This window comes from Gadus morhua, chromosome 15 (assembly GCF_902167405.1).
Source record: "Gadus morhua chromosome 15, gadMor3.0, whole genome shotgun sequence".
In the NCBI taxonomy this organism is placed as follows: domain Eukaryota; kingdom Metazoa; phylum Chordata; class Actinopteri; order Gadiformes; family Gadidae; genus Gadus; species Gadus morhua.
The window spans coordinates 1757339-1783126 of NC_044062.1; the positions used below are offsets into that span (position 1 = coordinate 1757339).

General features: G+C 47.5%; 1 protein-coding gene and 1 long non-coding RNA gene across 2 annotated transcripts; one reads left to right on the forward strand and one right to left on the reverse strand.

Annotated features, from left to right (window-relative positions):
• Nucleotides 1-10364: 10364 nt before the first annotated feature.
• On the forward strand, nt 10365-11921 carry LOC115560184 (uncharacterized). Its single transcript, XR_003979704.1, has 3 exons — nt 10365-10914; nt 11006-11074; nt 11363-11921. It is a non-coding gene; the product is annotated as an uncharacterized LOC115560184 (long non-coding RNA).
• A 50-nt stretch (nt 11922-11971) lies between these two features.
• Nucleotides 11972-24845, reverse strand: LOC115560315 (disintegrin and metalloproteinase domain-containing protein 8). The gene is made up of 23 exons (XM_030379701.1): nt 24696-24845; nt 24253-24356; nt 24061-24134; nt 23873-23951; nt 23231-23307; nt 22496-22715; nt 22041-22121; nt 21884-21949; nt 21250-21419; nt 21057-21138; nt 20770-20912; nt 19489-19666; nt 19111-19200; nt 18678-18873; nt 18493-18535; nt 18206-18386; nt 17978-18067; nt 17796-17880; nt 17213-17327; nt 16890-17070; nt 15826-16523; nt 12900-13030; nt 11972-12030 (listed from the first exon to the last, which is right to left on the reverse strand). Exons 1-23 carry the CDS (start codon nt 24739-24741, stop codon nt 11972-11974), a joined length of 3189 nt encoding a protein of 1062 aa, XP_030235561.1. The 5' UTR covers nt 24742-24845.
• Nucleotides 24846-25788: the final 943 nt, after the last annotated feature.

Below are 25788 nucleotides of genomic sequence, written 5' to 3' on the forward strand. Positions count from 1 at the left end.
CTCTATTCTTCTCCGGAGTTGCCGAGGGCGTGAGGCGCCGGGCGGGTGTGGGGATACTCATAAATCCCCGGCTGAGCGCCGCGGTGTTGGAGTTTACCCCGGTAGACGAGAGGGTCGCCTCCCTGCGCCTAAGGGTTGTAGGGGGGAAAACTCTGACTGTTGTTTGTGCGTATGCACCAAACAGCAGCTCAGAGTACTCGGCCTTCTTGGAGACCCTGAATGGAGTCCTGTATGGGGCTCCAGTAGGGGACTCCGTAGTTTTGCTGGGAGACTTCAACGCCCACGTGGGCAACGATGGAGACACCTGGAGAGGCGTGGTGGGGAGGAACGGCCTCCCTGATCTAAACCCGAGCGGTCGTTTGTTATTGGACTTCTGTGCTAGTCATGGATTATCCATAACAAACACCATGTTCGAACATAAGGGTGCTCATAAGTGTACCTGGTACCAGAGTACCCTAGGCCGAAGATCGATGATCGATTTCGTGATCGTGTCATCTGATCTGAGGCCGCATGTTTTGGACGCTCGGGTAAAGAGAGGGGCGGAACTGTCAACCGACCACCATCTGGTTGTGAGTTGGATCAGGGAATGGGGGAAATTTCCGGATAGACCTGGTAAGCCCAAACGAGTAGTGCGGGTGAACTGGGAACGTCTGGAAGAGGCCCCCGTCCTAGGTATCTTCAACTCACACCTCCGGCGGAGCTTTTCTGGCATTCCTGTGGAGGTTGGGGGCATTGAGCCAGAGTGGGCGGTGTTCAAAGCCTCCATTGCTGAAGCTGCGGTGGCTAGCTGTGGCCTCAGGGTCTTAGGCTCCTCAAGGGGCGGTAACCCTCGGACACCGTGGTGGACACTGGTGGTCAGGGAAGCCGTCCGACTGAAGAAGGAGGCCTTCCGGGATATGATATCCTGGAGGACTCCTGACTCGGTTGCAAGGTACCGACAGGCTCGAAGGGCTGCAGCGGCTGCCGTGTCGGAGGCTAAGCAGCGGGTGTGGGAGAAGTTCGGAGAGGCCATGGAGAAGGACTTTCGGTCGGCACCAAAGTGTTTCTGGAAGACTATCCGGCACCTCAGGAGGGGGAAACGGGGAACCATCCAAGCTGTGTACAGTAAGGATGGGACTCTGTTGACCTCAACTGAGGAGGTCGTCGGACGTTGGAAGGAACACTTTGAGGAACTCCTGAATCCGAATAACACGCCCTCTATGTTGGAGGCAGAGCTCGAGGTTGATGGTGTTTCGTCGTCAATTTCCCTGGTGGAGGTCACTGAGGTAGTCAAACATCTCCGCAGTGGCAAAGCCCCAGGGATTGATGAGATCCAGCCAGAAATGCTAAAGGCTCTGGGTGTTGAGGGGCTGTCATGGTTGACACGCCTATTCAACATCGCGTGGGAGTCGGGTACAGTGCCAAAGGAGTGGCAAACCGGGGTGGTGGTTCCCCTGTTCAAAAAGGGGGACCAGAGAGTGTGTGCCAATTACCGGGGTATCACACTTCTCAGCCTCCCTGGTAAAGTCTACTCCAAGGTGCTGGAAAGGAGGGTTCGGCCGATCGTCGAACCTCAGATTGAAGAGGAACAATGCGGTTTTCGCCCCGGACGTGGAACTACGGACCAGCTCTTCACTCTCGCAAGGATCCTGGAGGGGGCCTGGGAGTATGCCCTTCCGGTCTACATGTGTTTCGTGGATCTGGAGAAGGCGTATGACCGGGTCCCCCGGGAGAAACTGTGGGAGGTGCTGCGGGAGTATGGGGTAAGGGGGTCTATCCTCAGGGCCATCCAATCTTTGTACTCCCAAAGCGAGAGCTGTGTTCGTGTTCTCGGCAGCCGGTCAGTTTCGTTCTCAGTGGGTGCTGGTCTCCGCCAGGGCTGCGCCTTGTCACCAATCCTGTTTGTGATATACATGGACAGGATATCGAGGCGTAGTCGTGGTGGGGAGGGGTTGCAGTTCGGTGGTCTGAGGATCTCGTCACTGCTTTTTGCAGATGATGTGGTCCTCATTGGATCATCGGCCTGTGACCTTCAGCACTCACTGGATCGGCTGGCGGCCGAGTGTGAAGCGGCTGGGATGAGGATCAGCACCGCTAAATCTGAGGCCATGACTCTTAGCAGGAAACCGGTGGATTGCTTACTCCGGGTAGGAAATGAGTCCTTAGCCCAAGTGAAGGAGTTCAAGTACCTCGGGGTCTTGTTCGCGAGTGAGGGTACTATGGAGCGTGAGATTGGCCGGAGAATCGGAGCAGCGGGGGCGGTATTGCTTTCGCTTTACCGCACCGTTGTGACGAAAAGAGAGCTGAGCCGCAAGGCAAAGCTCTCGATCTACCGGTCGATCTTCGTTCCTATCCTCACCTATGGTCATGAGGGCTGGGTGATGACCGAAAGGACGAGATTGCGGGTACAAGCGGCCGAGATGAGTTTTTTCAGAAGGGTGGCTGGCGTCTCCCTTAGGGATAGGGTGAGAAGCTCAGCCATCCGTGAGGAACGCGGATTAGAGCCGCTGCTCCTTTACTTAGAAAGGAGTCAGCTGAGGTGGTTTGGGCATCTGGTAAGGATGCCCACTGGGCGCCTTCCTTGGGAGGTGTTTCAGGCACGTCCAGTGGGGAGGAGACCTCGGGGAAGACCCAGGACTAGGTGGAGAGATTATATCTCAACACTGGCCTGGGAACGCCTCGGGATCCCCCCGTCAGAGCTGGTCAATGTGGCCCGGGAAAGGGAAGTCTGGGGCCCCCTGCTTGAGCTGCTCCCCCCGCGACCCGACCCCGGATAAGCGGATGACGATGAGGATGATGAGGATGAGGATGTTCTCTCTTCTTTGTGGCATTCAAATATGTTCAACCTTAAAAAGACCCGACACAGTGACTTCGGTTGAAATATAAAGTTTGTGATTCAGTGGTGATTTGTGTCTTTGTAACTGAGCTGTACAAACACATTTGACTAGATTTTGACTGTGCCTGGTATTTTCTCCACAGTCTATTAAGATAACACTTGTAGTGATATTAGGCTTCTCTCCCAGCTTCTAACCTCATAAAACCGCCAAGTCATGTGACTCGGGGTAGGGCAGACGAACCAGACCGACGAGTTCACTTTCAGTCAGAGCCAACAAACACCCCTTTTTTTTGTATTTACAGAGTTACTGAAACACATTGGTTTTCAAAGCAAACTATATAGCCTACGATAAATATGGAAAGTGGATGCTAAAAATGTGAAGACAAAGTAAAATAAGGAGTCCCGAACTGAGAGTCCGGGAGAAGGGGGGGGGGCTGGGGACCAGAGGGGGCGGATGTTGTCTACCTTCGTTGTGAAGGAGATGAAGCTGTTGCGCGGCTGCTGCGTGTTGTCTGAGTGTAGGGGGCTGAGGTTTGAGGAGATGATGTACGGTTGATAAAAGCTGCTTGGAGTTACCAGGGCTGTGATCGATCATGTGGGGGTAGAACCGGGGCCGTGTCACTGAGGGGCTCGCTGTAGGCCTTCTGATGTTCCCGCTAGGCTAGTTTGTGAACAGCCGGTCCTGAGTCCTTAAACGCCGCTCTAGGACACGCCCCGTTCTCTTCAGCAGTCGTAGCTCACTGGTGTACCGGGGGGCTGAGCGTGGGAAGGGGACGGTTCTGGGCTGGACTGGGGCATGGCGGTCCAGGAGGGGGCTGAGGGATGAATTGTAGAGATCCACAGATTCAGTGACTGAAGGGGGGCTGGCAGCGAGAGACGGAGGAGGTCAGTAGTCATGGGGACTGGGTTGATGTTTTTAAGGTACCTGAAACGGATTTGTCTGTTGGGCTTATTGAGGGGGGGGGCTCCATTGAGATGGCCTTATGGTCGGACACACCCGGATCGGGCACCCAGAGATTGCTGACCAGACACATCAAGGCCCTCTGTCGCTGCTTCCTCCTCTGCTCTCCCGTGCCGCTCTGTTCTTCCTCTGCCCTCCCCGGATCACGACCGGAGGCGTCGGCTCTTAGTCCGGTTAATGCTGCAGGAGAAGGAGAGGGCCGTGATGACGCTGCAGGAGACGGTGGAGGTATACTAAACACCTGCTCTCAAAGTAGGTGACAAAGTCAGAGTGAAGAAGCAGACTCATGTGCCCAAAGAAAATCCCAGATTCACAAAGCCAGTTGAAATCCAAAAGCAAGTGGGTCCCTACACATAGGCCTACAGACTTTCTGATGGGAAACTTTGGCATTCCTCTCACCTCACTCGCGTACCTGATGCAGCCGTGATGCCTGCAGACCAGCGCACTCAAGCAGCTGATGCAGCAGTGATGCCTACAGAGCATCCGCTGGAACATCTCAACCCTGCACGCCTGAGAGAACCATGCATGACCGAGTGCATCCTGCCAGAGTTCGTAAACCTCCGGACTGTTTAAAAGACTATGATACAGGAGATGCAAGAACCCGGGACTCTACCGTATCCTTTTAAGTCATGTTTCTGAGCTTAAATGTTCTTGCTATATGTGTTTGATAAATACAGTCAATTATTATTTTGCATTTAACTAGTACGGTCTGATACTAGCCATGATATTATTCTCATTTCTATCACTTGGTTTAATGTTCTATGGTTATAGATTTACATGAGAATAATTGCATTACTTCAGAGGTTCTTACAGAGAGAAGTAATTGTTTTACTTTGCGGGGGGATGTTGTGTCCACTACCTGATTACACCACTAGGTGGCTCTACTGTTATCTAGTGTGTTGTGGTACTAGAGAAGGAGTAGACAACACATGCGCTAGGGAACTAGGCCTACAGTACTGTGCTACGTGCTTACCTTCAATATAATTACACTTGAACGTATGTCGGTCTCCTGTGCTTATCACTACTTGCAACATAACAATATATGTATTCACTACGATATAATTAACGAAATCTTAGGCAGCAGGTAGTCGGACAGATTTCTTTGTGTGTTGTGAATCATTTTTCCAAATCAGCCTTTTCTGTTTTTCCCAAACGGGGTTACCATGAAGGAAATGTAACATGCCTGATTTCTTATTACAAACAGCCCATTATTTTCCTCTAAGGAACCGCCACTGAGCTAGAGAGAAGACCAGAGAGAAGAGAGAGGAGGAGGAGAAGAGAGGAGAGAGGATGGAGAGAGGAGGGCTGACAAGACAAAGTCACGGTACTCACACACATGGGGAGTATCTTTACCTGTAGTCACTGTGACCTCTGTGTAAGTGTGTAACACATGTTGGGTTGTTGTATATTGGAGATTAATTTACTGGTTCATCAACTAATACTTTTACATTTCTTCCATGATTTAAAACGTTCCATCAATCTTGAAATCATCAAAATAAGGGTTTTAGAAATAAAGAATTTTATTTTTTGTATTACACTTATTTTTACAGAAACAGTATTTATACTGAACACTATTTGACTGGAATGTATTCCCCTGAAATGATCCATTACAATGATAATGTTGGCCTACGTATTACAATATTTGCCATTTATTTTTTATTAAAATCACGTGTAAGAACATTGAATTGTTTCATCATTCAATATTCAGAAGTTAAAACCAATAGAAAATCAAATTATTACTTATACAAGTTAATTCTCTAAACATGTTCTACATAACTGCAACAAATGCTATATCTTTAAGGTTTCACATAGTAGAGATTCTAATTCTATTCTAATTCAGGAAACAACATTAGTGGTTTTGGTCGTTTGATTATTTTATTATCAAACAAAGGTCCTAGTCTGTTTGATTGACAGGTGAGATGATCAGGGGGGCAGAGTTTCTACCTCCTTCTTGATACCATGGATCGAGGAGTGGATAGAGAGGCTCAGTGAAGGTGCAGCCAGTTGCAGAGTAGATATGAACCCTGGCTTCCACATCATAGAAGGAGAGCAGACCCTCATCATAATCAACAAACACCCCCACCTTCTGCAGACCAGCTCTCAGAGGGAGATCGACAGCAGGGTTATTTCTAAATAACAACACACTCTTGTAGTACCAAAGAGTCCAGTAACCCGTCTCAGGGGTACACTCTGCCTTATCTTTTCTGTCGATGGACTCTCTGGCCACTCCTAAACACCATGCAGTCTTGTCTTTAACCTGGACCTCAAAGTAAAATCTCCCTGAGGAGAAGCTCTGCCTCGTGAGAACAAATGGATACGTTGTAAATCTCTTAGGGTTGTCTGGGAGGTCCTTCCACACACCTCCATCATGTACTTGTTTCCCATCCTCAGACAGGATGAGATAGGGATAAGCTGTATCAGGATCCAGAGTCACATCTACTTCATACTTCTGGACCCTCTTCAGTTCAGCATCATCACGCAGCTTCTTCATCTCCATGTTCAGTGTCTCCTCCAGCTGATCCAGGGATCTCCTCAAGGTCCCTACGTATGACGGAGGACGGACCTCCACCGTGGTCCAGTCCCTGGTTGGTGGAGGATCCTTCAGGGATCTGAAGGTCTGGAGGAAGTGGAGGTGGTCTTCAGTGTGTGAGAGCCGCTTCACCTCTGAGCTTCTATTGGTCAGATCTTCTATTTCCTGCTCCAGCTCTTTGATGAGGTCTTCAGCTCGTTTCACTGTGGATTTTAGTTTCCTTTTAACCGTTTGGTTGAATTCATCCCGGCCCTTTTCAACACAGCCTATCAGAGCAGTGAAGACCTGCCCACCTTGGGCTATCTCTCTGTCTGCGTCTTTGTTGCTCAGTTCCACTGTGTCTTTGATCTCCTTAATCTTTAGTTTTCTCTCCTGGATCATCTGCGGAACTTCGGCCTCTATCTTCCCCAGCAGGGCCGTCTTCACTTCATATTCCTCCTTTAGAGGTACAACAGGATGGGACTTGTGGTCTGCCTCTGTGCAGAACTGACACACACACACCTGTTCAGTCTGGCAGAAGAGCTCCAGAAGTCGTTCGTGTTTCTTACACATCAAGTCTTCCAGACGGTCCATAGGCTCGACCAGCCGATGTTTCTGCAGGCGAGCGACTACCTGATGTGGCTCCAGGTGGGTTTGGCAGTAAGAGGTAAAACACATTAGGCAGGACTTCACAGCCTTCTGCTGGGTCCCAGTACAGACGTCACAGGGAACTTCTGCTGGTTCAACACAAGGCTGCTCTTTTACTCGTACGGTTGTTCTAATCTGAGCAGCCAGCTCTGATAAGAAGGTATTGACCTGTAGATCAGGTCTTGTGTTGAAAAGCTTGTTGCAAACAGGACATTTGTACTGGACTTGTTCATCCCAGAACTTTGTAATACAGGTTCTGCAGAAGTTGTGTCCACATGCGGTGGTAACTGGACTGCTGAACACATCCAGACAGATGGAACATGAAAAGTTCTCTTCAGACCAGGAAGTGATAGCACAGGCCATTCCTAGACACAGACGACAAGGTTTATTTATTGAGCAATTATAGATTTCTTATTCAATAACAGGAAAAGAGGTTTTAACTGCTCCTCAAAGTTGTGCTGTTTTACTTACTTGCCATTACCGTCAGACGTTTTGTTTCAAAATGTGTTTTAATTTTCTCCTGAACGGGAACAGCTTCGACGTGGGTTGCTTTGGTTTCGAATGTTAAGTTTCGTTTCCTCAATATGACGTCCTCTTTGCTCATCCCCTAACACCTGGCTCCTCCTCTAACACCTGGCTCCGTCCCCACGGTTTACTGACGTTTCAAACGTTCACACCCTGAATGTCGGCGCATTCAGTAAAGGCTGCTTAAAATGCGTCGATATGTTCTCTCTTCTTTGCGGCATTAAAATATGTTCAGACCCGACACAGTGACTCTGGGTAAAAAATAAAGTTTGTGATTCCGTGGTGATTTGTGTCTTTGTAATTGAGTAAGAGCTGTACAAACACATTTGACTAGATTTTGACTGTGCCTGGTATTTTCTCCACAGTCTATTAAGTTAACACTTGTAGTGATATAATGCTTCTCTCCCAGCTTCTAAGCTCATAAAACTGCCAAGTCATGTGACACGGGGTAGGGCAACGAACCAGACCGACGAGTTCACCTTCAGTCAGAGCCAACAAACACTTGCAGCCGTGCAGCAGTTAATTTCACTGAATTAAAAATAGGTTTACCTAGAAAATTCACAAATGATAAGACGGAAGACTTAATGTATTGTTTATACAGTATGGTGGGGATATAACATCGCCCCCCCCCATTCCTGACACAAACATTCCTTCACTTGTCACATTACAGTCCTTAATAACTATGGAGAAATCAAAATGTATGATATTAATGATGATGAAGTCATAATATCAAGAGAGAAATAAATAAAAATCCAAACTCTGCCTCATTCTGCTTCAACATGTCCCCAGGTGTCTCTGTGAGGATTTTCAAGATTATTATTATTTTTTTATGATTTGTTGTGTCTGTGGACCAATGGCCCACCCTCATATAACCCCTTTGTAAACCCTCCTTGTGTTGGACATTTGTATGCAAACTGCCAGGACAGGGTGGGGTTAGGCAGTGTTTAATGATATGTGTGGTAATGGAACAGGGAGGGGTTAGACAGTGTTTAAGGATATATGTGGTAATGGATCAGGTAGGGGTTAGACAGTGTTTAAGGATATATGTGGTAATGGATCAGGTAGGGGTTAGACAGTGTTTAAGGATATATGTGGTAATGGAACAGGGAGGGGTTAGACAGTGTTTAAGGATGTATGTGGTAATGGATCAGGGAGGGGTTAGACAGTGTTTAAGGATATATGTGGTAATGGAACAGGTAGGGGTTAGACAGTGTTTAAGCATATATGTGGTAATGGAACAGGGAGGGGTTAGACAGTGTTTAAGGATATATGTGGTAATGGAACAGGGAGGGGTTGGACAGTGTTTAAGGATATATGTGGTAATGGAGCAGGGAGGGGTTAGACAGTGGTTAAGGATATATGTGGCAATGGAACAGGTAGGGGTTAGACAGTGTTTAAGGATATATGTGGTAATGGAACAGGTAGGGGTTAGACAGTGTTTAAGGATATATGTGGTGATGGAACATGGAGGGTTTAGACAGTGTTTAAGGATATATGTGGTGATGGAACAGGGAGGGGTTAGACAGTGTTTAAGGATATATGTGGGAATGGAACAGGGAGGGGTTAGACAGTGTTTAAGGATATATGTGGTAATGGAACAGGGAGGGGTTAGACAGTGTTTAAGGATATATGTGGTAATGGAACAGGGAGGGGTTAGACAGTGTTTAAGGATATATGTGGTAATGGAACAGGGAGAGGTTAGACAGTGTTTAAGGATATATGTGGTAATGGAACAGGGAGGGGTTAGACAGTGTTTAAGGATATATGTGGTAATGGAACAGGTAGGGGTTAGACAGTGTTTAAGGATATATGTGGTAATGGAACAGGTAGGGGTTAGACAGTGTTTAGGGATATGTGTGGTAATGGAACAGGGAGGGGTTAGACAGTGTTTAGGGATATATGTGGTAATGGAACAGGGAGGGGTTAGACAGTGTTTAAGGATATATGTGGTAATGGAGCAGGGAGGGGTTAGACAGTGTTTAAGGATATATGTGGTAATGGAACAGGTAGGGGTTAGACAGTGTTTAAGGATATATGTGGTAATGGAACAGGGAGGGGTTAGACAGTGTTTAAGGATATATGTGGTAATGGAACAGGGAGGGGTTAGACAGTGTTTAAGGATATATGTGGTAATGGAACAGGGAGGGGTTAGACAGTGTTTAAGGATATATGTGGTAATGGAACAGGTAGGGGTTAGACAGTGTTTAAGGATATATGTGGTAATGGAACAGGGAGGGGTTAGACAGTGTTTAAGGATATATGTGGTAATGGAACAGGTAGGGGTTAGACAGTGTTTAAGGATATATGTGGTAATGGAACAGGGAGGGGTTAGACAGTGTTTAAGGATATATGTGGTAATGGAACAGGGAGGGATTAGACAGTGTTTAAGGATATATGTGGTAATGGAACAGGTAGGGGTTAGACAGTGTTTGAGGATATATGTGGTAATGGAACAGGGAGGGGTTAGACAGTGTTTAAGGATATATGTGGTAATGGAGCAGGGAGGGGTTAGACAGTGTTTAAGGATATATGTGGTAATGGAACAGGGAGGGGTTAGACAGTGTTTAAGGATATAAAACACACACACACACACACAATGTTGTCTTAATTATCAAATGTTGAAACATACCAACATTTATTGTAACTTCTTGTTATGAGTAGTACCTCTCTATTTGCATGTGTTAACTTTGAGAACACAACTTTGACTACATTGGTAAAACTTGAACTCTAAATCTCGTGGTCCTCTAGCGACCTGAGACTGACACCTACTGTCATGCATATGTAATAGCCTATCTATGCACACAACACAGTATCACGCTAGTGTTTTCCCCAAAGTGCAATCAGGGAGCATTATCACAAGATGATGCTGTAACTTAATCAATGCATTATATAGATTGGTTAATGATGATATAATGATTTATAACTTTAATCCTGCTGCTATCTGTCTATCAAACTCAATCAGGAAACAACGGCCTCACTGCCCTCTAGTGGCCTGCCTTGGGCAGTTCCCGTTATTTTTTTATAATTAAGTCACTAACATCATATTTTTTTTTTTCGGATCACAAATAAAAAAATATCTAATATCTTTATTTTTTCTTTCTAATTCGTCCTTTCTCTTATTTATTGCATGTTATTCTAGGGACATGTGTGGACAGGCTGAAAAAACGACCTCAAGTGATCAAATATGAAACAAATACCCTTAAAAAACGATATAAACTATCTCAAACAAGTTGTTGTTCACATAGTGTTTTCATGGCTTGTGCAGTTCCTTTATCACATTGTATTTTTTTAACAGCTGAATAATTTAAATAAATTATGACAGAACATGAAAACTAGACAAAAACAACCATATATGTGCAACTTTCATTTGATTATTTAGAAAAGCTCTGAGCAGATGAAGTTCCAGATCAGCAGAACCAGAACAGTGGATTGGTTCTGGTGGTGGACCATGCAGAGGTATGGTTGCTGTTCCTAACGTATTCTCATATTACTGTGATTATAACGGGTCACCCTCAGTATTCATTCACGTTTTGTGCTTCATTTCTAGTACAAGAAGTACGGCAGCAGGAAGACTGTGACAGCGAGGATGCTTGCGGTGGTTAACCACGTGGACAAGGTACCAGCTGGGGGCAGCAGGGCCCTCCGGCCCAGACTGTATGAGGGGCTTTCTACTGCTCACTGTGTAGTTGTTGACAGTTATATGGGGAAAATTCCAAATCATCGCGTCTGAGCTTTGTTCTTTCAAAGGCAGAGCAGGATGTGCTCGTTTTACACCTAACGCCATTTCTAGCTGCTGGGGGACTATAGGCAGGCTAGGGTTAAGGTTAGAAGACCTCATAAACGTCTTAACGTGGACAGGAGAGTCTTCAGTACTCCCTCTAAAATGTTCTGCCATGGTGTGCAGCTGTATCGTAGCCTGGGTACCCGCGTGATGCTGGTGGGTCTGGAGATCTGGACCTACGGAGACCAGATGGAGGACAGCCCCGATCGCAGCGGAGCTGGCAGCGGAGAGGTGGAGGAGGTCAGTCGTCATGGTGACTGGGTTGATGTTTTTCAGGTTCCTGAGACTGATTTGTCTGTTTGGCTCATTGAGGGGGGACAGGGTGGTCGATCAACAAATCAAAAGTGTGTAATAAACGAATCCCCAGTTAGTCTGGATTGTTGTTATATGCAATGTTTGCCAAATGTATGAAAGAATATATAAAGGTTTATGTCACAAATGTCAGTGGTCCTAAAACAAAGCAATTTGGAAGACCTGGCTTGACCTGGGCTACAATGTTCATGCTTCATGCGTCAGAGACTATTGGCGCTTTCCACCGACAGTAGCAGCTCAACTCGACTCGCCTCGACTCGCCTCGACTTATTTCCGTTTCCATTGCCAAAATCTGGTACCTGGTACTTTTTTAGTCTCCCCTCCGTCGAGGTTCCATGAGAGCTGAACCGGTACTATTGTGTGACTTGAACAGGCTGCTGGCCACTGATTGGCCAGAGAGTGACGCCACTCTCTGGCCAATCAGTTGGCTCTGTAGAACTGCAGAGTGAACCACTCTGGGGGGGTGTACGAGGCGGTGCCTGGAGCACACAGGGTATAGCGTCACCACCCGGCTCCGAGGGCTGGGACAGGGGACCCCCACACAGGACAGAGGGGACCCCCACACAGGACAGAGGGGACCCCCACACAGGGGACCCCCAAACAGGGGACCCCCACACAAGACAGAGGGGACCCCCACACAAGGGACCCCCACACAGGGGACCCCCACACAGGTCACAGGGGACCCCCACACAGGACAGAGGGGACCCCCACACAGTGGACCCCCAAACAGGGGACCCCCACACAGGGGACCCCCACACAGGGGACCCCCACACAGGACAGAGGGGACCCCCACACAGGGGACCCCCACACAGGTCACAGGGGACCCCCACACAGGGGACCCCCAAACAGGGGACCCCCACACAGGACAGAGGGGACCCCCACACAGGACAGAGGGGACCCCCACACAGGTCACAGGGGACCCCCCACAGAGGACCCCGCTCCAGTGGACGGGCCCCTCAGGTTAAACGAGGCCCACCTGGGCGCCCAGGCCCCACCTCTTCAAGGGGGGGGCCCAGCATATGGCCGTCTCTCCTTCTCTCCTCGTCCCCCCAGAACACTGACCCTCCTCCATGCAGCACACACTACTGACTTCAGCGTTACACACCTCGTTGAACCGTATGAGCCAAGTTTGGGATTAGGATGAATAAATGGTTTCTGTTCATATGGGATCTACTTTGTGGGATCTCTTTGAGGGGATATATAGATATACATATATATATTTTCTTTTCAAAGGCCAGCTCTACTCTTTGCTGCTCTCTCTCTTCAAACCCTCTAACGACCCCAGATGTCTCTACGGTGGCGAGTCAAACCACAGTTGTAGCCAGAGCCATGAGTTTGAAAAGCTCACCGCTGAACTCTGAATACACCCCGCTGTTGTGGCGGCAGCCGCACCCCAGGTCTATGACCCGGACCCGGGGCGTCCCGGAGCCTGTCTCCACCGGGAGGTTCTCAGGCTTGATGTCGCGGTGCAGAACGCCTCTGGAGTGGAGCCCTTGGATCCCTTCCACCACTTGGTGCAGAATCATCTGATACAGAGAGAGAGCGCGCACACAAACACACACATACACACACATACACACACACACACACACACACGCGTGCGCACGCACGCACGCACGCACGCACGCACGCACGCACGCACGCACGCACGCACGCACGCACGCACGCACGCACGCACGCACGCACGCACGCACGCACGCACGCACGCACGCACGCACGCACGCACGCACGCACGCACGCACGCACGCACGCACGCACGCACGCACGCACGCACGCACGCACGCACGCACGCACGCACGCACGCACGCACGCACGCACGCACGCACGCACGCACGCACGCACGCACGCACGCACGCACGCACGCACGCACGCACGCACGCACGCACGCACGCACGCACGCACGCACGCACGCACGCACGCACGCACGCACGCACGCACGCACGCACGCACGCACGCACGCACGCACGCACGCACGCACGCACGCACGCACGCACGCACGCACGCACGCACGCACGCACGCACGCACGCACTCTTCCGGCTCAAACATACATCCGGCAGGGAGGCCCCACTACTTCCTGTCTGGGACCGGAAGTAGGCGGGATCAAAAGTAGTGAAAGTGAAAGTATGTGATCTACTACTCACACATGCTCCTCCTCATCTCCACCTTCTCTGTCCTCTCATTGGTAGATCATCTGCTCGCAACAGCTTCTTCTACTAAAAGTAAACGATTCATGTTCTAAACATGCCAACAGAGAGTTTACAAGGCATTTTCCAAAAGCGAGAAATCAATAAAGGTTTCGCATTTCCTGGATTAAGGAGATGATGTCTTAATTTGATTGGATTTATTAGTGAACCATTTTCCTCAAGCCTTGTAAGATCAAAGGGACACATAAAAGGTGTTGTTCGTCCATAACATGCAAGGTGTGCAGCTCCCCCAGTGGGAGTTCTGTTGTACTACATCTATTTTAGATTCACCAATCGAAATGGGGTGACCTTTGGACATGAACACACCTAATGCGTAATGTACGACAATAATGAACACAATCCTAGATGAGCTAGAGTGGAGAGTAGAGATAAGAGAGAGGAGGAGAAGAGAGAGGGGAGAGGAGGAGGAGAGAGAGGAGAGGAGGGAGAGGAAAGGAGAGGAGAGCTGACAAGACAAAGTCACAGTACTCACACAGATGGGGAGAATCTTTACATGTAGTCACTGTGACCTTTGTGTAAGTGTGTAACACATGTTGGGTTGTTGTAACTTTTACATTTCTTCCATGATTTAAAACGTTCCATCAATCTCGAAATCATGAAAATAAGGGTTTTAGAAGTCCTTTTTTTTTTTTTTGTATTACACTTCTTTTATTACAGAAACAGCATTTATACTGAACGCTATTGGACTGGAATGTATCTATTCCCTAGCCTGGCTATTGACAGATCAAGCTCAATCGTAGTTTGCACGTTGGTCTTAACGTGGCAAAAACGTATCGGAAGCAGAAAGAAATGTATTGCTCTTCTCCATCTCCGGCAGAATGGGTGCGGACACAGTCGATCTATTCCCCTGAAATGATCCATTAAATGATAATGCAGGCCACACATTACAATATTTGACCTTTTCTTTTTTATTAAAATCACGACATTGGATTGTTTTGTCATTCATTATTCAAATATATATTACATTTTCAAATTATTATTCATACATATTAATCCTCTAAACATGTTCTACATTACTGCAAAAAATGGTATATCTTTAAACGTGTAAGAGTAATAAAGGGAAAACAGACACATCAATGGAGTGTAATATATACCCTTTATAAAGGGTTATGTTACACAACTACAGGGTTAATTCTTATAGATATTCTCCTCGTTAAATGACAGCAGTATGACATTAATGCAGATCTCTCAGATCTCACATAGTAGAGATTCTAATTCTATTCTAATTCAGGAAACAACATTAGTTGTTTTGGTCGTTTGATTATTTTATTATCAAACAAAGGTCCTAGTCTGTTTGATTGACAGGTGAGATGATCAGGGGGGCAGAGTTTATACCTTCTACATGGAAACCTGGATAGAGGATTGGATAGAGAGGCTCAGTGAAGGTGCAGCCAGTAGCAGAGCAGATATGAACCCTGGCTTCCACATCATAGAAGGAGACCAGACCCTCATCATAATCAACAAACACCCCCACCTTCTGGAGCTCAGCTCTCAGAGGGAGACGGACATCAGGGTTATCTTTAAATACCAACTCATCATTGTTGGAGAGAAGAGTCCAGTAACCCGTCTCAGGGGTCACCTCTGTCCCACCTTTTCTCTCGATGGACTCTCTGGCCACTCCTAAACACCATACAGTCTTGTCTTTAACCTGGACCTCAAAGTAAAATCTCCCCGAGGAGAAGCTCTGCCTCGTGAGAACAGATACATACCTTGTAAATCTCTTAGGGTTGTCTGGGAGTTCCTTCTCTACACCTCCATCATGTACTTGTTTCCCATCCTCAGACAGGGTGAGCCAGGGATGAGCTGTATCAGGATCCAGAGTCACATCTACTTCATACTGCTGGACCCTCTTCAGTTCAGCATCATGCAGCTTCTTCATCTCCATGTTCAGTGTCTTCTCCAGCTGATCCAGGGATCTCCTCAAGGTCCTTACGTATGACGGAGGACGGACCTCCACCGTGGTCCAGTCCCTGGTGGGTGGAGGATCCTTCAGGGATCTGAAGGTCTGGAGGAGGTGGTCTTCAGTGTGTGAGAGCCGCTTCACCTCTGAGCTTCTATTGGTCAGATCTTCTATTTCCTGCTCCAGCTCTTTGATGAGGTCTTCAGCTCGTTTCACTGTGGATTTCAGTTTCTCTTGAACCGTTTGGTTGAATTCATCCCGGCCCTTTTCAACACAGCCTATCAGAGCAGTGAAGACCTGCCCACCATGGGCAATCTCTCTGTCTGCGTCTTTGTTGCTCAGTTCCACTGTGTCCTTGATCTCCTTAATCTTTTGTTTTCTCTCCTGGATCTTCTGCGGAACGTCAGTCACCGTCTTCCCCAGCTGGGCCGTCTTCACTTCATATTCCTCCTTTAGAGGTACAACAGGATGGGACTTGTGGTCTGTCACTGTGCACAACAGACACACACACACCTGTTCAGTCTGGCAGAAGAGCTCCAGAAGTCGGTCGTGTTTCTTACACATCCTGTCTTCCAGACGGTCCATAGGCTCGACCAGCCGATGTTTCTTCAGGCCAGCGACTCTCTGATGTGGCTCCAGGTGGGTTTGGCAGTAAGAGGTAAAACACTCTAGGCAGGACTTCACAGCCTTCCGCTGGGTCCCAGTACAGACGTCACAGGGAACTTCTCCTGGTTCAACACAAGGCTGCTCTTTGACTTGTACGGTTGTTCTAATCTGAGCAGCCAGCTCTGATAAGAAGGTATTGACCTGGCAGGCTACCTGTTGGACCCCAGGCGGTTGAGCCACAAAGGCCATTTTCTTGGGTGGCTGGGTGGAGACAGAGTGGATGACAATGAAATCTGTCCTCTTTATTTAATACCACATTTGCAATTTCTAACTGAACTGTTCTAAAGACGTTGGGAAAACATTTTTACTAAAAGAGGTGTCATTGATTTAAAATTGTAACGGCCGGATGATTCATTTGCTTGATTCTGCGTGCTCAGAGGAATGACCCACAGGGACTCACACTGGAGCCCTACCGTCAGTGGACTGTGGTTCATTACCTTGAAGCTTCTACTGCCTGCTCAGGGACACTTTAGCAGAGCTGATGCTCTCATGAAGGATCCTCTTTCTAATCACTAGATCAACCTTTTCCTAACCTGATCGTGCAAACCGACGGGCAGTGGTTCTCACCTCCGGCGCGGCTCTGCTGGGTACTAATCCCCCCCTGAGAGGCTGAGTCGCCGGTCGAGAGACTTGAGAAGCCGTAGACGTCACAAACTTGGGCTTGCCGATCGACGGTGGCCTGGGGCGAGGGCTTCCCTGTCCTGACTGGAACACGGGGTTGACCTCTCCAGTGGAGGTGTGGCGAGGTCTGCGTGGAAACACACACATACGATACCCCCCGAATCAGACATGGGTGACACTTGCAAGTCAGTGTATAATCTGCAGCATTTGCAAATGTTGGAAAAGAAGACAGTGTTGGAACGGAGCGTAGCAAGGGGATATTTGATCACCTCTTTTGGGAGCCTCTGCTCTTTTTGCGCCACGGCACTACTCCGAAGAACCCGACGAACAGAAGAACCAGCCCTGCGGCCACTGTCAAACCAATAACGACAGAAGGTTTCATCCCTGCATGAACACACACAAAAGGGTTTTAAAGGGTGCAATGAGCAATGAAAATCGTTAAATACATATCTCGAGATACAAAGCAGCGTGTGACACACACAGAACTATGCAGCTATTGATAGTCGGGAATGTGCAGACAAAAAACAGGCAACCACAAACATTTCCCTGAGGTCATAAACAAGACCTAAACAAAACAAAGCATAAGATACTGTACCGTTCTGTAATTTGTTACAGTACATTACCTATGTGCATAAGGTCTTCAGTAGAGTACAGTACCAAAAGACTAAAGAGTGGTTCCGTATAACAAAACATATTTATATGGTTACATACATTTGGGTTCAAGGGTCAAACCCAAGTCTAACTTTAGCCATCCATGAGCAAGATGCCTAACTCCTATCTGCTTATTAATGTCTGTGCTCATTAAAGCAGGGGCGAGTAGGCACGGTTAGTACATAGCAGTTAGTACGGTACCTATAGACCCTTCTGTGAGCTTCTCATCACAGTAGGGCGTGGCCCAACCGGGGTCACAGTGGCACTGCCTCTCGTGGTTACACACCTGTGGAAGAGGTCACACACGTCGGTCACTCCTACTGCGCGGGACCTTGCTACAGCGAGATGAATACCGTTAACACAGAGTGAAAAGTTTTCCGTACCCCGCGGTTGTTGCACTTATCCGAGCAGTCCTCCGTTCCGTAAACACTCACTATGTCCTTCTTGTTTTGACAACTCTGTTCGTAGCAGACCTGAGACACAGACGCAAGACCTGGTCACACACACTTGACCCACACAACCCTGTTGGTCCAACTTGGTGTTGTTATGCAACGATAGGATTCAGCTTAGTTCTCTGAGTGGGCGTACTGGAAGAGCACCGTGCTGCATACCATGTTGCTTCCACATTTGGTCCCAGTAGGAATCTTCACCAAATCGGCTGGGAAGTTGTCCTTAGGATCTATGGACGCCTCGTAGCATTGCTCTCCATTGGGAACAGGGTAAGTGGTCCGTGAGTTAGTGAGGGGGAATTTCCAGCCTCCTGAGCACATCAGCGTCCCACACTTTTGATCCCTGCAAGGAGAAATCCACAGTTTTATCTCCCCATACAGTGTACCATTAATATGGGCTATTGAGTGCTAGTGACGTACATCTTAATTTTTTGTAAATGAGTACCTACTTGCGAGCAAAGCTGTAGCAACGCGCCGATGCCTCCTGAGCATCTACGATAATAAATAAATGATAAATCATCAGTAAGGGCTGTGATCGCAGGCATCCAAGTCATAGAGCAATCGGTCGACGGTCTACCGTACCAAACACATTGGGCGCGTGACGTAAAGACTTCTGATCCGTCCTAAATCCTACCTGGGCCCCAAAGTCTCTTGCAGTGTTGCTCCCGGGAGGGACACTGTCCGTTGAGGCAGTAGCCACTCCGGCGGTTACAGGGCCGGCCGTTTTGGGTGAAGGCATCCTTGGGGCAGGCGGCAGAGAAGCCGGTGCAGAACTCGGCCATATCACACTCTGTGGCCTGAAATCTGCACCTGGTGCCAGTCGGCTGCAGCTGCAGCCACCGAGAGGGGGAAGAGGACAAGGTCATGGCCCCCGGCTGCGGGAATGGAACCGAGATAGCCTGGCAAACTCGGCCTATCTCGGTTCTCGGTTCTGTAATACTGACAGAATTTACGTTCAGATGAAACCGGCTAGAACCGGCTCTGATATGTTCATAAGTGAGACGTGTGAGTGTACCATGTAGAATTTATACTACGTGTGTGTGCGCACAATCATGCGTGTTCATTACCTGGCAATTACTGCAGCACTCTCCCTCTGCACATTTGGACCCTGCGTTGAGTTTGCATGTGGTGGCATTGCAGCATGGATTCTTACATTCCTGAAAGACCAATTTCAAGAGAGACTAAAAATAAGTGAATTGGAGAGATGGAGAATCCTGTGTGTGTGTGTGTGTGTGTGTGTGTGTGTGTGTGTGTGTGTGTGTGTGTGTGTGTGTGTGTGTGTGTGTGTGTGTGTGTGTGTGTGTGTGTGTGTGTGTGTGTGTGTGTGTGTGTGTGTGTGTGTGTGTGTGGTTGTATCTGTGACAAGAAGGGTAGTGCAATGCTAGGGTGCTTTGAGATGAATACATCGTAAATTACTAGTAGTAGTATGCACCCCATGAACATACCGTCACAGTGCCACAATCACATTCTTCTCCAGGCTCCACAAAGGCATTTCCACACACGGGGCCTCCAAAGATGCGGTCAGTAGAGGGGGTCTCCAGCAGACAAGCAGGGTCCTTTTGCTCCAGGAACTGGGCGAGCTGGTCCAGGCTGCATGTGCTAAACACCTCTGGATTGAAATGCCTGCACAAAGAAGAGACCATAGACCTGACTCCCACACTAACACACACAATCCTTTGTCACAGGACTTTTCATTCAGGGGACGAAATAAAAAAATTGACCTAAATTACAATTTTTATGAATCGGCCTTATTTTGGTTCTGAGGGTGATGACATAGATAGATAGACGGACGGACTGTCACGCAGCGTCCTGCTACGCGGTCCACTACCTCCACCTAGTGGCCACTTGGCGTCGGTGGTTCTTCTCCTTCCACACCTGTGTGCTGTCAGCTCATCACCAGTTCCTTCTTCAGTCGGAGATCTCCTGCCAGTCGGCGCCAGTTCGTCGTTACTCCTGCACAGTCAGTATCGGTCCAACTAGTATTCTCGAGCTTTCCTACAGTCTGTCCCCGTGGTAACACTCTCTTTCCTTTCTTAGTACCCCCCGGTCGCCGAACACCTGCTTGCCTGACTACCCGCCTGCTTTCGCCCTGCTTGCCCGTTATCGAACCCCTGCCTGTCGGACTCCCCTCCCGGTTCCTGATTCCCCGCCTGTTCTGACGCTCCTCCTGGTTCCTGATCCCCCGCCTGTTCTGACGCTCCTCCTGGTTCCTGATTCCCCGCCTGTTCTGACGCTCCTCCTGGTTCCTGATCCCCCGCCTGTTCTGACGTCCCTCCTGGTTCCCGACTCTCCGCCTGTTCTGACGCTCCTCCTGGTTCCCGACTCTCCGCCTGTTCTGACGCACCTCCTGGTTCCCGACTCCCCGCCTGTCTGACGCTTCTACATTCCAATAAACCCCGTTCCCTTTACCTCGTCTCTGCCTGTGTCTGCGCTTGGGTCTCCACGTTCCGTACCCCCTAACACGGACGGACGGACGGACGGACAGACAGATAGATAGATAGATAGATAGATAGATAGATAGATAGATAGATAGATGCATTCAAGTAATCAAAAAAAATCATGGTATTAAATACCAGTACTTAGTGTTTCTAAATGACAAACTATAGACAGTTATTACTGTAAATTGTCTTGTGTTATTGCCCCCGTGACTTGAACCAATTGAGGATGGAGTAACTTTTATTGTGGCGTCTCGTGCGGTGATCAGAGAAGGCAGGTGATCTCCCTACCCGTTTGACGGGGCCATGATGCAGCCGCTCTGGGGCTGGGAGGACCGGCAGACGCAGCCTGGAGCATCATGAGACAGGCCCAGGTTGTGCCCCATCTCGTGGGCAAGGGTGGTCGCCACCCCGATGGCGTTGTCGGTATGATCCTGGAGGAGAAAGCCAACCAACGAAGGGATCAGCACGTTCCTCATGAGTCAGACGCTCGGCTGAGTACCATTCAGTGGGGAGCGTCAGCAGATGGGGCCTGGCTCTAGTCTCTGCTTCTATGTGTTGAAACGACGGATCTCTACCTCGTTGACGGCCACAGAACGGCTGGTACATATTTCACCGATGTACGCCAGGCCTACGGTATTGCCGATGAAATCCACCTTCCTGGACCAATCAGAGAGGGGAGATGTTTCAACATGACCATAACCCTAATACCAATATGAACAGATGGATCATATCCACGTCACATTCACAGATGAACACGGCGGGTCTTACGTGATGAACTGAGCGTTGTCATGCTTGATCCTCGGTAACAGTGTCTGCTGGCGCCAGGCCATGAAGCGTTCCAGTGTGATGTTGGGATCGGGGCTGACCTCTATCTGGTCTCCGTAGGTCCAGATCTCCAGACCCACCAGCATCACGCGGATACCCAGGCTACGATACAGCTGCACACCAAGGCAGAACATGTCAGAGGGAGTACTGAAGACTCTCCTGTCCACGTTAAGACGTTTGGATCATAAGCATGGGGCACTGGGCAGGATGGCATGGGGTGTTTGACCTCCTGCCCAAAGGGAACTGGGTTTAGTTTCCAGAGGGGTGCAGTCTACAAGGAGGAATCCTTGAGCAAGACGCCCTAAACTCCTAGCTGCTCCTGAATGACAGTATCTGAATCCACTGTTAGCAGCTTTTGATAAAAGCGTCTTAACAGCGACGATTTTCATTCAACTTCCCTTGAACAATTTCAAACCACTTTTCTTTGGTTTGCTTGTAGTTCAAGTCAATCCATAATCCCATTTCTGAATTTACTGTAAAACGCTGTGGATTAATAACTGTTAACAACTAAACAGTGAACAGTAGAAAGCCCCTCATACAGTCTGGGCCGGAGGGCCCTGCTTCCCCTAGCTGGTACCTTGTCCACGTGGTTCACCACCGCAAGCATCCTCGCTGTCACAGTCTTCCTGCCGTACTTCTTGTACTAGAAATGCAGCACAAAAAGTGAATGAATATTGAGGGTGACCCGTGATAATCACAGTAATATGAAAATACGTTAGGAACAGTGGCCCTACCTCCGCATAGTCCACCACAAGAACCAATTCCACTGTTCTGGTTTTGCCGATCTGGAACTTCTTCATCTGCTGAGAGCTTTTCTAAATAATCAAATGAAAGTTGCACATATTTGGTTGTTCATGTTTAGTTTTCATGTTTTGTCTTTCATTTATTTCAATATTTCAGCTGTTAAAATACAATATGATTAAGGAACTGCACAAGCTATGAATAAATAAAAGATGCACATAAAAGCCTTTTGAAATAACAATGTTACACAACAAGGGGAAGTTGTTGTGTAAGTGTTTCGTAAGAGTGTGATGAATATTGTAATGTTGCTGAAAAATAAGGGAAGATTCCATCATCTTTAAGCAAACACATTGAAACAATAAACAAAACCTGCAATAGATCTCACTATCTGTCTTCATCGAGTCTTAGCATAAACCTGTGTTTCGATTGGCCAGCGTTTTAAATGTACCGGTTTACTGAGACGGAACAGTCCGGAGGGGATCGACCCGTGGTCAAAGACGGTCTCCTCGTTGTCATGGCCACAGGAGCTCCTCTTCCGTCTCAGGTGTCTGGAGTTGTACACGGCGTGAAGCCCCTCCCCTTCTCCGGTGCCTTCCTGCTGGTCTGTCTCCCCTTCCTCTGCGAGGGGTTCAATGAGGTACGACTGGTCCTCAATACGCACGTACCCGCTGTGGCGGCAGAGAGAGGACGCTGGAGGTCAGACTGAGGTGTCCGTTTAGTGTCTGGGTGGGGTGTTAGGTCCCCCAGACAAAGGGCACTTTGTCCTTATTTCTACCAGCCCCTTAATGACCTTATCGGTATTCTCTAAGGTTTGTCTGAGCTGCTAAATAGTAAAAAGTACAAAAGGATTCGCATTCAATTTAATGAAAAATAAAAGTATTCATATTTTTTCTTATGATTCTATCCTATCCCTAACTCTGTTCATAATAATTGAGAGGGATTCATCAGAGTTCTTTGGTTTATTACAGCAGTCCTCGTCAGAAGCCATGCACGCCTGGTCTCAGTGCCATCGCCTTGGCAACGTGAGCAGGTGATTGGCTTACAGATCTTCAGGGACAGTCCAACACAGACCTGACGGTCCTATCAGAGGTCGTCTGGGTCTCCCTTCATGCAGTAAACCAGGGATTCTGATCAGATGGGGATTTCCCCTGAACACAAGACACTTTGGGAACGCTTCACTCACTTGATTCCTGAGCAGAGGTCGACACTGGCCGAGGAGTCCTCCACCTCCACGACGCGCCCTTGATAGTAGCAGTGATACTGGGGAGGGTTCAATGAGAGACACTGAGACAAGGCCAAATATATATACTTCATCATTCGTGAAGAAATTAAAAACATAATTATTACAATGTTGGTACTAAAGTCTGCTTATGGATTGGCCTGCCTTAGCATGGGCAAGGACTTATAGTCATTTAAGGGCTGCTGTAATGTGTAGCCATAACTGACAGCCTGGTGCGGTTGACACACCTAATCATGCTACTCACAGAGAATACAGCGGCTGATTGAACATCAGATCTGATCATTTAAGAGCCTAAAAAGGCTGTGTGCAGGAAGACCTGATGGGTGTACGACTTAATGACAGGTTAAACGTTACACCCAGGATATCCTGACCCACACACCCGAAGCATGCAGCATGAGTTACTACATCCGTTATGTGGTTTTAACTTGGTCATATTTTATTAACCTGTGGATAAACTTTTCCGCCTACTTTTCTGATGTATACTTTAAACAGTCACAAACGCTATGGGTAAATAAAAGCCTGATGATACACCGTACGAACAGCAAAATAATAAAATGTAAAGATAGATGGATAGTTTATTATTACCTTATAATCTGGTATGGTTGTTTCTGCAGTGCCTTGGTCAGAATAATGTACAACAGTGAAGTTTCTCCCAATAAGATGTCTACAATGGAAACAAATGTGGCCGATTACATATAATCGCTATGGGATCGAAGCTTTAAAACGAAAATAGGGGCCAGTTTGATCACTATTTCTAACGGCATGTAACCTACATGTTTCTTTCCAAGTGGAGAGTCCTGTTCAGCCCATCTATGGCCAGTGAGAATGTGACTATTGGAGGGGTTTTCTGCAAACATGACACACAAATAAACAAGGGGGACATAATGGCAAATATTGGAATACAGACAAAGACAACAGTAAATTAAAGATTAGAGAAAATCTAATAAGGTGTAGTGTAGGCCTACCTGTTGTTCTGTATTTGTTTGAGATAGTTTATGTAGTTTTTGAGGCGTAATTGTTTCATATTTGATCACATGAGGTAGTTTCTTTAGGCTGTCCACACACGTCCCTAGAAAAACATGCATTAATAAGAGAAAGATCGAATTAAAAAGAAAAATAAAGATATTAAAGATTTTTCCGTCTTCTGTCATCCGAATGTTGTTTGTTGTTCTTTCCACCCAGACGTTTATTATTTCAGGTCCACTTACTCATGTTAAATGTTTATCTTATGTAGGCTATTGTTATCCATGAAAGATTCGTTTTTGTGTCTATGTCTTTTTTAAGTTTATAAGTGTATGTTTTTCTGTGAAACCAAAGATGAATATCCACTTGAGTGGCCACTGAAGATAATACATGTAATTCACACTAACACAAATCAGAGTGAAAATTGTAGTTATGACAAACTTACCCCCAAAGAAGATGTATAGACATATTAAATAATCCAAGTATTGCATGTTTTATTCCTAGTAGTCCAAACTGTATATCTTCACCCGTTCAGAAACTTCGGCTTAATGCTTCATTGAATCCTGGGGAGGGAAATAACCCGGCCTTCTGCACACGCCTCCTTTTTTTCTCCCTTACTCACAATATCCGGATAACAGTGATTCTGCCGGTCGCTTTTTTTTTTACTGCTGTCTCGTGATTTCTAATGTTAATCAAGGTCCCAACGAATTTACCAACATGATCTACTTTATAAAGAGAACTGTCCAAGGCAGGCCACTCGAGGGCAGTGACGCCGCCGTTTATTTCCAGATTGAGTTTGATAGACAGATAGCAGCAGGATTAATATTATAAATAATTATATCATTAAACAATCTATATAATGCATTGATTAAGTTACAGAAGCATTCTGTGATAATGCTCTTCGAATGTGCTTTGGGGACTAGCGTGATACTGGGTTGTGTGCGCATAGATCGGCTATTACATATGCATGACAGTAGGTGGCAGTGTCAGGTCGCTAGAGGGCCACGAGATTTAGAGTTCAAGTTTTACCAATACCAATGTAATAAAGTTGTGTTCTCAAGAATGCATAACGCATGCAAGTAGAGAGGTTCTACTCCTAGCAAGAAGAAACGATAATGATTGGTATGTTTCAGCATTTGATAATTAAGACACAACATTGTGTGTGTGTGTGTGTGTGTGTGTGTGTGTGTGCGTGTGCGTGCGGGTGTGTGTGGGTGTGTGTGTGCGTGTGTGCGCGCGCGCGCGTGCGTGTGTATGTGCGTGTTTGCAAAGATGTTCAGAATCAGGTGTGTCAACTACCCTTTTTTTGCTTACTGTCTTTGCCCTAACCGTCTGTTGTGGCTGTAGCGGCTATATTGTAAACAAACACTACTTGAAAAGCATAAGCTGATGCAAGCTAATAGCCGCCTAATCACTTACGTCACTCAACTAGGTTTAATTACTTAGTATTTTATTACAAATTTTAAGACTATAATATAGCAATTAATACTTTGAATGGCAATTGAGTGTGGAGTCCTATGGTTGTGCTCCCAGCTGCA